At 34.0% G+C, this 14,761-nt stretch overlaps 1 protein-coding gene across 5 annotated transcripts in view; it reads right to left on the bottom strand.

Annotated features, from left to right (window-relative positions):
* The window catches only part of ZNF236 (zinc finger protein 236), a 94,472-nt gene that overhangs the window by 60,823 nt on the left and 18,888 nt on the right, over nucleotides 1-14,761 (bottom strand). For all 5 annotated transcript variants that reach the window (XM_064443127.1, XM_064443123.1, XM_064443124.1 and 2 more), the window contains exons 4-8: nucleotides 12,190-12,368; nucleotides 8,194-8,318; nucleotides 4,586-4,758; nucleotides 2,110-2,256; nucleotides 194-265 (exon numbers count right to left, since the gene is read on the bottom strand). In XM_064443127.1, the coding sequence (XP_064299197.1) occupies nucleotides 194-265; nucleotides 2,110-2,256; nucleotides 4,586-4,758; nucleotides 8,194-8,318; nucleotides 12,190-12,368 (696 nt within the window). The remainder of the gene's footprint in view (nucleotides 1-193; nucleotides 266-2,109; nucleotides 2,257-4,585; nucleotides 4,759-8,193; nucleotides 8,319-12,189; nucleotides 12,369-14,761) is intronic.

The raw sequence follows: 14,761 nt of genomic DNA, 5'->3' as shown, positions 1-14,761 counted from the left end.
GGGAATATAATCCATTCGAGACCTGTTCCATTTCTAAATAACGAGCTGCATTCACCAAGTTTGCCTCATCAACTTATCACAGAGAGCCATTGCATATCCTTTACCACCAGTTAAATGAAAGCTTACAAAATTCTGTAGAGTTTCTCCCACTTTTAGTCTTGACACAAAAATATGAGAAAAAATATACACTTACATTCTTCCATTTGTTATCAACAGGTTGCAAAAGATTAGCGGAGGATGTTGTTAAAGGCTGGGTTACAGAGTCCTACAAAGAAATGAATATAAAGTATTTTAAGGCTTTGTACAAAAAGAATAAAAATGTGGCTAATATCACACATAAAAGTTGCGCAGCTCATTTTCCCACAGTATGGAGACTAGGGACAGAAAAACTGAGACTATGGGAGAGATACAACAGTATGTAGAATCACTAATGTTGCTTCATAGTTTATATACATTAAATAAACACAAGTTACAGAAACTAATACCCTAGCTGTAAGCACTGGTGCAGCAAAAGACAAATAATAACCTTACAGCAAGCATATTTTACAAGGTGTACTCATGTATCACACAAGAATGTGTACAGTAGCACAGCACTTCAGGAGACCTCAACTTTTGGAATTTCTTGTATTAAGGACATAATTATTGTTCATCCCCAAATACATAACACGAAATGACAGAGACTGATCACAAACTACAGAACAAAACTCTTATACTGGAGATTTGTTGTTAAAGAAGCGCTCTAAGTTTTGAGCAGAATGAGAAGGTCAGTCCTAATTAAAGAACGATAATCCTAATCTAAATGTACCACCTTTCTATAGCAATAAAAATCAATCACTCAATCTCTGCAGTTTCAGATATAAAATTAAAAGTGTAATACTCTTAATATGCCATTGACATCTTTGTTCTTCCTTGTTAAACTTCTTGGCATCTGCTTTTACTAAGAAAATTTTTTCTCTCATTTTGCTTATACTGTTGTATGGAGGTATTCTTTATTTTCCCATCCTTCATGCAAGCAGAGAAGTATGCATGCAGCAAAGATGATAACCACACACTTCTGTAAGATCAATACACATTGCAAAATACTTAAGCAAACCAGAACACAAAAACCACAGCTGGACAGGGAAAGCAAACAAAGTAGTATGAAGGAATCCTTTTCCATTCTGCTTTTAAGATTAGGCATGTGAATGTAGCGATGTACTAAGAGACAGAGATTTTATGTACTTGCAAGCAAATAGGACACATTAGTCTTTTTTTTCTTTTAGTTAATATGAAGAGACAAACAGCATCTGCCATACAAAAAAAACTTCATGAAATCTAAAGACAAAAAAAAAAATGGTTCTCCAAACAACACTACTACACACTTGTTTTCAACAAGATACAGATACATAATTAAACTGAGACTTTAAATTTTAATGCTGCTCTTCAAAGTCCAATATTACTTGTCATCCCTTGACCTTTAAAGCACAGAAGTTGAAAATTATACAAAACAGAGTGGAATAGAAGGTAAAAAAAGTAGTTCTATGTAGTTCTATTCAAAGAAAAACAAATGTACTGATCTTATGAAAACAGAAGCATTTTCTGAAATTTAGCTTCTTGTATTTTGGTAAAGAAAAAACACCAACATTCAGCGCTTCCAAAACAGCTACAATTTTTCCTTTATGATCTATCAAATAAGAAGCTAATATTTAAAACAAGTTAACAGAAATATTCAGACAATTTCCGAAAATCAGTTAAAACTAATATATAATTTGAATAGTTCTAGATTTCAGTGTTCCGGCAAAACTTCACAATTATTTTTATCTTGTCTGGGGAGGAAAAGTTTCCTCCCCACACAATCTGTAGACACTAAAATTATGTTGTAAAATAAAATGTTGTATTTTCATCTAAACCTTAAAATTGTAAATGCTTTTTTGCATATGCTTGACTAATATACATTCTGCCGATATTTAATAACGCGAATCAATTCCAAAAAATGACACAAGACTTTAAAAAGACAAGCGCCAGCTACAGGTCTTTCAGTTCTAAACTATTTGAAGAACTACTGGAATTGAGATACAGATCTAATTAAACTCTTAAAGGAATTTTCACAATATACCAAGCAAAGCTTACCGCTGTAACATGAGATACATCTGTTGAAGAGCTTGCAGAATTCTGTGGACCACCCATGTGCATCTTGCTGATATGGGTATTTAAACTACCCAAGCTTTTGAAGACACAGCTACATTCTGTACAGTTGTATGTAGGGCCATTCTTCACCTTCAATAAAATAATAAAAAAAAAGTACTTTTCCCCTCAATCTACCAAATTTTATATTTTTAATTATTTATCCACATAACAAACATTCTATGGGGTTATAAGAGCTAAAATACTTTATTTTTCCAAGTTACTGATATCCAGTTATGGAATCAGTCTGGTATGCCTCAAATATCAAGTCAACGGTAATCTGTGCGCATGACATCTCCTATTTACCACTTCTCAACGTTGAGAAGCACCAGAGAGCAAAACAAATGCCATCTGACAAATGAGACCTCAGACTTTTCCCTCCTTACAGTTTCCCACCATTACACACTTAGAAACAAAGCCAAAATGCACCTTTATCAATTAAGATGTGCCTGAAGATCATACATAATACAAATGGAGGTTTGGAAATATGAAGAGAAAAAATGCAGATAATTTAGCTTCAAATTTGGGCTCTCTTCTGTTTACCTTTGCAAACATACCTTTTATAAATTTTCAAGAAAAAAAATCCATTTTTTGGGTCAAAGTAGAATGTAGGTGAGATAGATTGGGCGTAAGGCCATAGGGACTGCGGGGAGGAGGGCACACCAAAAAAACTAACACAGTGAAGGGCAGGTAAGTTTAATACATAGTTTGAACTGAATTTGAACACACGGGATGAGAAAGTGACCAGGAGCAACTTGTTTGGGACCTTCAGGCCAAGAGGTTGAGGTAATTAAAGCAGCTAAATTTGCAGATTCCAACCACCCTCACTCCCCCCTCCTCCGCAGTCTGTCACATAGCAGTAAGAACCAGTGTGGTAGTTCCAATATGTAGGGAACAACAAAGTCTTCAAAAGAAAACATGCTGCTTGCAATATAGTATGGAATTTTTTTATTTTCTGACATTAGCTTAAACTGGTAGGAAGACTTTCAGAAAGACGTATCAACTAATAAAATACAGGTACAACTAAACAGTTATCTATGAAGTGAGACTCAACCTGTTTCATTATCACCTGTAATGTTATTTTGTGACTTTCTCAGAATAAGATGAAGAATTAAAATAGTTGTTCTTGCAGTCTTGGAGGAAACACAGCAACAACAACAACAACAAAAATCAACAGATGATCCAAAGCAACGACTAAAGTGTAAGCTCAGGATCATGAAACACAGAATAAGACATGATCAAGAGGCAGCATTTATTTTAAGTCCTTTATCTTACAGGAAAACAAGAGTAACAGAGAAAAAAGCAGAATATTTTTGGTTTGATCCCCAACAATCTTGTAATATTGAAAAAAAAATCAATGTAAATTAATGTTGATGCATTTTTTTATTTAGCAAAAGCTATTGCACATAGGGAGCTGTGATCAGAAGACCAGTTACACAAAGTCATATGAAATGTAAACATATGATTTAATATAATTAAGTGCAATATGAACACTAAAACATATTCAATGAAAGACAATGGCCTAAAAGTAAGGAACTCTAACACACTAGAAGGATCCTTAGTAAAAAAAAAAATCCAAATAAGAACTATTGTTGTAACACAAAAATGGCAAACAAGAAAGCAAATCTCAGACAGAACTAGGGGAAAGAGTGAGAGCAGAGATGATATTCTGAATGCAGGAAAAAAGAGGAAAAAAGCTGCCTGTAACATTTATACCTTTCAGATCTAAACTAGTTCTCTTTCTAAGGGTATTTCCAAACACAAATCACTAAAGTCAGCAAAAAAATTATTGAACAAAGTTGCATAGTCAATGTTGCTCATAAAATTATATTACGTTATCACAGCAGTACATTCTGAATCTTAAAAATTGTCTGTCACAAAGAAGAAAAAAAATCAGCAGAGAGAGGTCTTAGACAACAATGGTTTTTATCTTATTTTGTAATTTTCTTCCACCTGTAACTGCAAAACCTGAGAAAGGCTGTAGGATATATACTTCAAAGACAAATTGAAAGTATGCTTTATGATGGAGTTAGCAGGTTGCTGTTTGGCCTTGAAATTTTTCACCATTTTCCGCTTTGCTGCTTTTGGCTTAATTTCATCTGATTCTAGCCCTCTTTCTCCCAAGACTGACACAGGTACATTTTTATACACCTAAAGCCACTAACAATTTATTAATCTTATCAACGTACTGAAAAGACAATGGTAAATGAAGGTTTTGCTACTTATGCTAAGTACACAGTTATTCAGATTAAGCTTTTTTAGGAAAGCTTGCAGGTAAAACCAACAAACTAGAATCTATACTAGAACAGTAAATCTATATTGGCGGCAGAAAGCACACGAATAGCAAACAGGATACTTTAAATACTGAAAATTAAATAATCAGTATATTAGCATCAACCACTTTATGAATAATTGTATTTACCTCTGAATGAACTCTCTGTATGTGTGACTGAAGATTGCCTTTCTGAGAAAAGGCTGCAGGACAAAAGGCACAAGCATGGGGTTTTTCACCAGTGTGCTTGATCATATGGGTCTGCAACGCCCCCTTCTGGTTAAAGGCTTTTCCACATTCACTGCATTTAAAAGGTCTTTCACCTGAAAGGGAAAAAAAGAAGTAGGTAGGGTAAAGGGCTTTAAATAAATGTTAGTAGCTTTCTGTATCTAAATAAAAATTATATCAGTTAAAATAAAATTATATCAGTTAAAATAAAATACTACATACAGATATGTGTACATACACACAAACACAGGAACATGTTCCTATTTTGTTTTGACAACAGAATTGTTAACCTCGACCATCAATCTCCACATCTACTTTGATAGAGATGCAGCCTTGTAAAAAAGCTTTATAACCTAGCTGATTATGATCAGTTAAAATGCATAAACCAAATTAAACTTGTATGAAACAATTATTTAGAACAGTTTCCCTCAACTTGTGGTTTGGAAGATGTCTAAGGTTGCTATGGCAAAACCACTGAAGGAAAAGAAAAAGGGGAAATGAAAGCCAAAACCAGGTATGCCATTCTTTTACACCAATTCCTATAAAATACATACACCTGCATGGAAACAAACGGGAGGAGAAGGTGGAATGGACAGTAATAAATAACTAACAGTCAAGAATTTCATCTTCTATTAAGTCTAAAATGAAAAAGTCTTACAGCAACACTGCAACACTAACAGCCATTCTTTCTTGACAACCACCTACTGAAAATGTGCAATAAAATAATGTTTTTATTATATGAGATATTGTACAGCCTGCCCCAAAATAATTTAAAACCCTGGAATGTTCATATCGCTACTGAACATTAAAGAAAATCTAGGCAATATTATTACAGGACTGCTGTCACTACTTACTGATTTTGGTGTTCTCAATGCTGTGCATTCTTAGAGTTATTTGTACACGAACAGATTAACCATGAAAAACTCCCCAGAAATTTTAAGTGACAAAACATAATAGAACTGAATTAATGTATTACAAAGCTACATAATTTAAACACACAGATACTAAGAACAAAGTTCAGTTTCTTACTTACCATGTGTCTTAACTGACTACTGGAAAATCTCCACTGTGAACTCAGTATTACTCTTTTTTTTCTTTCAGTGAAACAGTTTAGCTGCGGTAACTCCAGGACCTTGAGAACATTTAACACTTTGCCTTTGCACATTTTTATAGCAAAAACACTATGAGCATGCTGCTACATTGTTTGCTACACCAGTAAGTACTAGCAAGTGCTAAATATTATGCACACTAAAGCAGTTTTAATTAATATTTTATATGACTTCTAATTATATAGCTGCAATTACATCTAGTATAAAATTATGAATTCTTAATTAAATTCACATTGTCTGAAATAAAAGCAGCTATTTTCTGAAATAGATTACAAGCATATAACTCAATATTAGTTCTGAAGGAATATGTATTTTCTGTTTTGCTGCCTATGGCTTTAGAAGATGCTTTAAGGTCTGCAGGTTTTAACTGTGTATTTTTTAATATAGATTAAGATACAGAACATTGATTTGGATCTTCTTGAAATACAGTGACAAAATTCATATTGGGCTTTCATAGGTAAGAGGCTTAGCTTCCACTAATAGCTGCTGATGGACAAAGAGAAGTATTGCTTCAGGTTAAGTCTGCCTATTTAAGTAAACTTCATTATACAAACTAAATCTTAACTGTACTGTGGAAATGTGGAATTTCTGTATTTCTCAAGTACAACTTCATAAAATACAGATTTGGGAGGGGGAATGAGGAGTTCATTACTTAGCTATTAATATGGGGATTGCCATCCCTAACACTTCATGTTTTTTTCCCCAAAGGGCGTAAGTGCTTGAAATTAATAGCTATGAACAAAAAAGTACTGCAATTAAGACACTAATGTAACGCTGTAACTGAAGCAGAGGCAACAAAATGCATTTATATCACATCAGTGCTTTGTATCATGAGGCTGTGAACTCATTACTAGAAAACTTTGCGCTGGATAAGGTTCTGCAAATTGTGTAAAGCACAGGCATGCTCTTTTAACAATTAAAGACTTTAGAATTCTAAATCCTTTAAAGCAAAGTTGTTCTTTCCTACAAATTTCACAGTACCTCAAGGAATTGGATGCCAGACAGACTGTCTGCAGATTTAAAGTAATAACATACTTCACAAATGAAATGAGTATTCACTAGCTACTTGGAACTTAGAATGACCTACCACCATGTGCAGATTGGGACTACATTTTCTGTCTCTGGTTTCCCAATAGACAAATGTCTTTTTACTCTTCAAAAGAACTATAAATGCTCTTGAACTTTTTGAAGCTTTACAAAAGTCTCCTCAACCAACTTTAATCTTGTTTCTTTGATTCTGCTCTAGAATAAGCTAAAATAATGTATCAAATAGATTGAAGTAAGAAACTTAATTTTCAATTAATTTTTTTTATATTACTTTGAGGCAACTTTTAAAGCAGGTACAAGGGTGACCTCTTGTTTTATTGTTTTACAATTAAATTATAAAGCTTAAAAAGATTCTTAAGAGTCACACAACGAAATTTTTATTTTTCCCTTGGCAAAGTCATTCTTTTACACAGCAACTCAGCAGTCTGTTCAGACAGTGATGGGACAATAAGAACAGCATTGCACACTTACATAATTTACTACATTAATTAGCTAAAAACTAGACAAACAGCAATTTATTCACAAGATGGAAAATGCAGATGTACTGCACATCACTGGAGCACCTTCAGTGAAGGTTTTGTTTAAAGCCGAACCTATGCTATATTACATATGTCTGGTTATAACTTGAGAACTATTCTTACAGTCCTGTCTACCCTTCAAAAACCGCTGTATTATTTTATACTTAGCATTTGTCAGTTATTTCCAGTGCTTAAGGGTTAAACAAATGCATGTATTTATTACAGTAATTTTGCAACAACCATCTGCTATTCCTTCTGCAAAACTGAACAGACACCTACTCTTCTTCAAGCATCAAAATTACAGTCTAGGCTTATCCCCTCGCAAGTTCACTTTGGACACCCTGAAAATGGCAGCTACATTAAGTACAGAGAATATACAGCAGTAACTTTAACTAAATCAATCTAAAAACAAAAGCAAGGGCACTATGTTAGGAGTACTATTCATTCTCATGTATTTCTACTCTTCTTGTGAATATAAATTTTAGAATCTCTTCTCTAGAGTACGTAAGACCTTAAGAGTACCTTATCTAGGTATTCCAATTTTAGGGCCCATTGAAACTTTAAGTACCAAAACTGGTATTCTGTAACAAATGAAACCTGTAAAGTACTTAAAATTTCCAGATGTATATCATTAGACACATTTTAAAAGTTTTTTAAAAGCATATAAATTTCCTAAACAAAGGAATTACATAAAGGGTGTTTTAAACCAAGAGGTAACAGCATCTAGTGAGCCAGATGTATTAATACTATTTCAAGTCCCAAGTGGAAGAAAAATATTTAGTATTTCACAGATTAACTGAATTTTGTAAAACAAGTGAAAACTAAAAGAATTAATTCCACAGTCTCACAGTCTTACCTGTGTGTATCCTCACATGTCGTGTTAACTGACTCGGCTTCTGGAACGTCTTTCCACAGTGAGGACAGGAATAGGTAAAACCACTTCTGTCAATATTTCTGTTATAAGATCTGGTATTTGACACCCTGTCATTTAAAAAAGAAAAAAAAAAGGAATTGAAATAAAATCCTCTTAATCCCAATATTAAACATTATTTTGAAGAAGCTGATTTTAACCCATCATTTTTTAACATATAGTGTAAATTTGATGACAATGTATAGTATAGGCTGCGACAGTTAAAATAAAAATCCTCTTTAATAATACTAAAAGAACAATGTAAAAGGAGTACTTTTCTAAGTGCCTATGAACACCAAGAATTTTACAGCTATTTCTGTAATAAAAATGATACTTCTTAGAGGTTCTCTAGAGACATTTTCACTGTAAATTCCACTAGAAGTATACAGTGGCTTCACAGCTACTGTTTTAGTGGGAACTTTCAACTCTGTGCAATTTTGTTTCTTTTGCCTGAACACATCAAGACTTTTGTTCTTAACTAGACTAGGAAGACAGAATCACAGAATGGCAAGGGTTGGAAGGGACCTCTGGAGATCATCTCATCCAACCCCACTGCTTGAGCAGGCACACCCAGAGCAGGGGGCACAGGAACGCATCCAGGTGGGTTTTGAATGTCTGCAGGGAAGGAGACTCCACAACCTCCCTGGGCAGCCTCTTCCACTGCTCTTTCATCCTTGCAGGAAAGAAGTTTTTTCTCATATTGAGGTGGACCTTCCTGTGTTCCAACTTGTGCCCATTGCCCCTTGTCCTGTCGTTGGGCACTACTGAAAAGAGTCCAGGCGCATCCTCCTGCCACCTGCTCTTCAGATATCTATAACTATCGATGAGATCCCCCCTCAGTCTCCTCTTCTCCAGGCTGAACAAACCCAGGTCTCTCAGCCTTTCCTCATAAGGGAGATGCTCCAGTTCCCTGATCATCTTGGTAGCTCTCCGCTGGACTTGCTCAAGTAGTTCCCTGTCCTTCTTAAACTGCGGGGCCCAAAACTGGACACAGTACTCCAGATATGTCTCACTAGGGCAGAGTAGAGGGGGAGGATGACCTCCCTCAACCTGCTGGCCACACTCCTTTTAATGCACCCCAGAATACCTCATGAACTACAGCACAAATGCAGTTGCTGAGGTTTAACAATAACAGGTTAAGAATTGAATAACCCAAATATTCACCACTGCTCCTCAAATACAAATCATAGTCTCCACAGAGATACGGTAACAGATGATATAAACTCCCATAATTTGTTTCTCTACAAATAAAACTAATTTTTTAAAATGACTGCTGAAAAACAACAACCGATTTTCTGCTAGAAAAAAAAAAAAGGAAAAAAATGAAAACCTAGGGGATATTAAAAGACCATTACAACAACTCAGCTAAAGAAGGTGAAACCAGGAGGCAGCGTAGCATATCTAGCTCATTCCACATTTCCCTTAGTGCCTGAGCATTTACACCTATACAGTAATTCAGCTTGTCAGTACTGCTTAAAGCTAACTGAAGTTAAACAAATTTAAATACCTGGTGTTTTTCTGAACAACTGAGAAATAAGAATTAGCTGATGTGGAGCATATGTGCAAAATACACCACCACCCTGAAACACAGGCTGCTCTAACAATATGGAAATTAGCAGGAGAGTAACAGTCCATGAGTAACACAGGAAATCAGTAAACTCCTGCTCTAATGAAGCATCTTTGTACTCTAAGAGAACATAGATCACAGAATAAATCAATATAAATAGATACTAAGTGCATCAATGAATACAATATTCAATATATTCCTGAATATTGAATAGATTAGATATTCAGTGTATATTTAAAGGAAAGCACATTTTCCCTTCCAATTACTTCAAACAAATACTACGTTTTTAAACTCTTTTTATACTCTTGCAGAGCAAGCACAGAGTTTAGGCAATATATTTTACTTTTTCATATTAATTACACCTATCAAAATTTACTGAATTATCCAGAGTAAAATCGATTTTACTTTTACATGTTAATTACACCTATCAAAATTTACTGAATTATCCAGAGTAAAATCAACTGAAGATTGAAGAGTAGGAAAGAGAACAGCACATATGTTAGAACCTCCTCTTCTTTCCATGTCAGGACAGATCTAGACCAGCTTGATTGTCAGAACACACTCTCTGATGAGCAACATCATCTGTTTCAACTATAGCTGTGGCATTTTAATAAAGGAAATAATATCCAATTTGGAGACAACTGCAGGGACAATCCTTCAAGATCAGATCACCTTCTAAAATATTCCCTCATTTAGAGTTATAATGACCATTTCCTTTTAGCAAAAGCTAGGTACTAAATTTAAACTATAACTTCATAGTTTTCCATTCAGATGTTTCAAACAAAAAATAAAGACCTTTTGGGGATGGAAAAGTGCAATCACTTTATGAAAAACAACTTATGGGAACAAGGCTCTTCATAATTTTAAATCCTACAAATTTTTTGAGCTTATTTTACAAAAAGCAGCAGGAATCAAATAGTGAGATTTTTGACTACTGATGTATGCCTTTGAATTTTATATACAGTCAAACAGGTTAGGTCAAACATTAACTTTTCAATATGAAATGATTATGTCAAATAATAAATTAAAAAATCAGAGTTTCCATGCTTTTGCTTTCAAAATAATTTATACAGAAACAGTAGGTGGAGTGGGGTCACTTCTGCAATTCATTAACCTGGCTTACATACACAGGTTGTATTGGTACTGCTGGTGAAAGGACAGTAAAGCACTGTATTGGACAGTAGTTTCTTGAATACAAATGCAAAGTGCTTCTACATCTGAACTGATTAATAAAGTGAATCTTGTATAAGGAAGCTCTGAATCCAGAAATAATCCATCTTTATGAAAATATAGATAAATTATCATGGAGCACTTATATCTCATTTGTATCAGAATGTAGCATGCATAATACTCTCAAAACCGCAGCCATCTTATTAGATACACTCATCCATTCTTTATTTAGACATCTTAACTTACGCAGGAGATGTCCACAACACGAACATTTTTTGTTTGTAATATTATGTAACTCAATAGATACATAACGACTTTTCCTCAATTTTCAGATTGCAAATAGAAATCTAAACCACCACTTTTTTAAACCTTCTGGAACACAAATACTCAGATCTCACAACTTGCATAATCTGCTAATAATTGGAAATACCCAATCTTTCTCATTTTTAAATATCTATTTTTCTCATGTTTTTTATAGAAATAGTTTAAAGATTAAAAGATAGATCACTTGTCAAAAACGTTAGCCTTTCTTAATGTACAAACTAAACCAAAAGAAGTAAGTTTTGCTTTCTTCTAAGTTAAAGTAATTTTCACCTTCCTAAAAGTGAAGTTCAACTAAAGAGCTAAAAGAAAGGACAGAACAAATTTTCACCGAAAGGAAGAACAGCAATTAGGCCTTTTTTCCCCCCCTTCATTTTGTGCTGTTTCAGATTTACAAAAAAACTCACAGAAGGTTATGGTGAGGACTACTTGCAAAAGATGATTAAACTGCAAAGAGCAACTTATTTCTTTGCAAAAGGTAAGTATTAGGATTTTTGCAATTACAATATCTGCTATGTAAAATTAGTATACATTTTCTTCAATGTACTGCCATTAGCCTTTAAAATCACACATGAACACACTTCAAAAAGCACTCTCTCTATCAGAAAAACTTTGCATGTCTTTACAAATAGCTACCAGATGGAACTATGTTTAGTATGGCTGCCTAAATACAAAAACAGAAAATAAAAAAAGCCTCCAAAAATAACCAGCTACTTTAGCAATGTTTTAAAAAACAAACTCCATTTCACAACAGCATACCAAAGAAAATAAATGGTCTGCATAGATCATGGTACTTTGCTGACTGGAAATGCTACTCTTGCTTCCCCAAGCTATCACCATAAAAGTAACATCTGCTTATTTTGTTACAATCTCATGATTGTCACCTTATTTTATAGTGAGTTTTCATATGCTCTTTTAGCTGTGAGGAAGTTTCAAATTCCTTTTTGCAAGACTTGCAGATGTGGATCCTACTGCCTGCCAATTCTTGTCGATGTTCTTCCATGTGTATGGACAGCTGACTCTGTAAAGTAAATTCATCTCCACACTCTGAACAGATAAGATTCTGAAAGAGATAATAGAGACTGATTTTTCAAAAGGTTCCCAAACAGCAGTACACTTGCACAAGCTTTGCTCAAGTAGACGAATGTATCCTTCTATGGACATTGGCACCTGGAAGCAAACATCAATAAAAGTATACAAGCCAAAAAAGTTTATGAGCCCCATAATATAAATCATGAACAATAACCACTGCAAGCTTATGGTAATATTTATATTTTAAGAAACTCCACTGAAACTGAATTCTGAAAAAGTTCATATGGTAGCAGAAACAAGCAGTTCAGTATCATCCTCACCACCACTCCCTATTTCCTTCGTAGGCTAGTTCAAGATGCACATAGAACCTTACCTCAGTGCCATTATGCTATGGGCTGCATATACACTTGTAAAAAATGCTGCTTTCTAACCAGAAACACCTTAACTGTAGATTCAAGGATTTTATACTTTTACTGGTTAAAATTATACAAATTGTCACTTCTTTTTAACACTAATCCCACCACAGTTACTACTGAGTTTCTTAAGCTATCTTCACAGGAAAGACAACAGGAATAAACAGGGACACATGATGTTTTTGACAGAAATCATTCAAACCATTGATTTTACAGCAGTGTTAAATACACCACTTTCCAGTTACAGTAGTAATCCATGGCATTTAGAATGGAAATCACACTCGTAATGTCTAATACAAAAGTCTAATACAAAAGTACTGCCATTTCTCTGAAATTCAGAGTAAGAATCAGTGTCAAATATTGTTTCAATGAAAACTAAAAGCTCTGCATTTATTTGACTTCCTTTTGCTTTTCAAAATCATTAATTTCTCAGCAAATCTTTATTTTACAAAATCTAAACAGAGAGTTAAGATTAAATGTCTAAAAATATTCACCATCTCTTTGGCAATAGATCTGCTACAAGCTCCTTACTGATGTGCGTAAGTAACTTCAGTTTTCATCTCAGTTAGTTTTTCAGTAATGTAATTACTGCTGCAAATGGAAATGTTTTTTATCCTCCCCCCCCTTTTTCCTCCTTGAATGATAAACAAGGGAAAAAAAAAAACACAAAACACAACACAGTGGTCATTTAAGTAAAGATATTGACAAGATTGTTTTAATCAAGAAGAATAAAGATATGCAGCACTATTTTTAAAATGCTTTGACAATAAATTTGTTCCCTAACTCTGAAAAACACAAATTCTGCAATATCACCAGACATTTCCACACAAAAAACTAAAAAAATCAGAAATCCTGTAATGAAATTAAATACTACCTCAAAAATTACTTGTTTAATCTAACTAGAGATCATTATTACTGGGCTCAAGTTATAGTGTGGGACAATAAATAAATATTACTTTATTTTCCAGGATCTACATTCAAATCTGAATACTTCTTGCTGAAAAATATGTTCTTATAGAACATATTTGGTTTATGATGATCCTTTTGTACAAGTGGGGAAAAATTACCTGAAGAGAAGCTTACAATGCATATTATATCAAGCTCATGGTCCCCAAAACTGAGAGTCTGTCAATCGCTTCTCAGCATTTTTCAGATACACATGATCTATGACATTTTGTTGCTATTACACATATTCTATTAAGCAACTTCCACAAACAAAAGAATAGTCTAAGTAGTATCTGAAACAACAGAAGTCTGTGTATTTTTATTCATTACTGTAGAATTTTCTGTAGGAAAGCAAGAACATGGTAAAAATATAAAAACTGCACAAAAAAAACAGCAATATATCAAACCCAATAGCATCTCTCTGGCATAGGCAGCACCAGATTTATTTTTTTGCCCCTCAAACAAAAAAAAAACCCCACCACCACACACAGAACAAGTAATTGCACATACTAACCTCACTATGGTTAAACCCACTTTCTAACATTAAACAAAAGGGGCTGTTCGTACATTGCTAGATAATACTTAAAATTCCCAAACTCAAATTATTTTAGAAAGCTTTACTAATCTAATTCTGCCTGTATTAACTATCTTTATTTTATCAGATGTAATATCTGAAGGAATACTTTGGAACTCATGATCTTCACCTGTTTAGCGTCAATGACTCCTGCTATCTGTAACAGAAGATTTTAATTTGCACTTTATCAAAGAACATTGCTACCGAATTAGAAGACAGGACAAGCCAAATACACTGAACATTCTTTAAAAAAAAAAAAAAAAAAAAAGAAAATCAGGATCTTTAAATAAAGGAACTTTCACTCTACCCATCAAATATGAGTTTTAACTTTTTCAACATATTAAGGTTTTCCTAAAGCCCAAGAAAACCTCACGCTCGCGGAGAAAGACAACATAATAGCTGCTTTAATGCAAAAAATTAGAATTTTTCAGTTTGTATTTAGCATTCCTGCCTCACTGGGTCAAAAAGTAGCACTGTCCATTTCCACTGAGG

Source organism: Phalacrocorax carbo, chromosome 2, assembly GCF_963921805.1.
Source record: "Phalacrocorax carbo chromosome 2, bPhaCar2.1, whole genome shotgun sequence".
NCBI classification, from domain to species: domain Eukaryota; kingdom Metazoa; phylum Chordata; class Aves; order Suliformes; family Phalacrocoracidae; genus Phalacrocorax; species Phalacrocorax carbo.
Note: the sequence above shows the minus strand (reverse complement) of the source record. Positions and strands in the feature narration are given on the sequence as shown.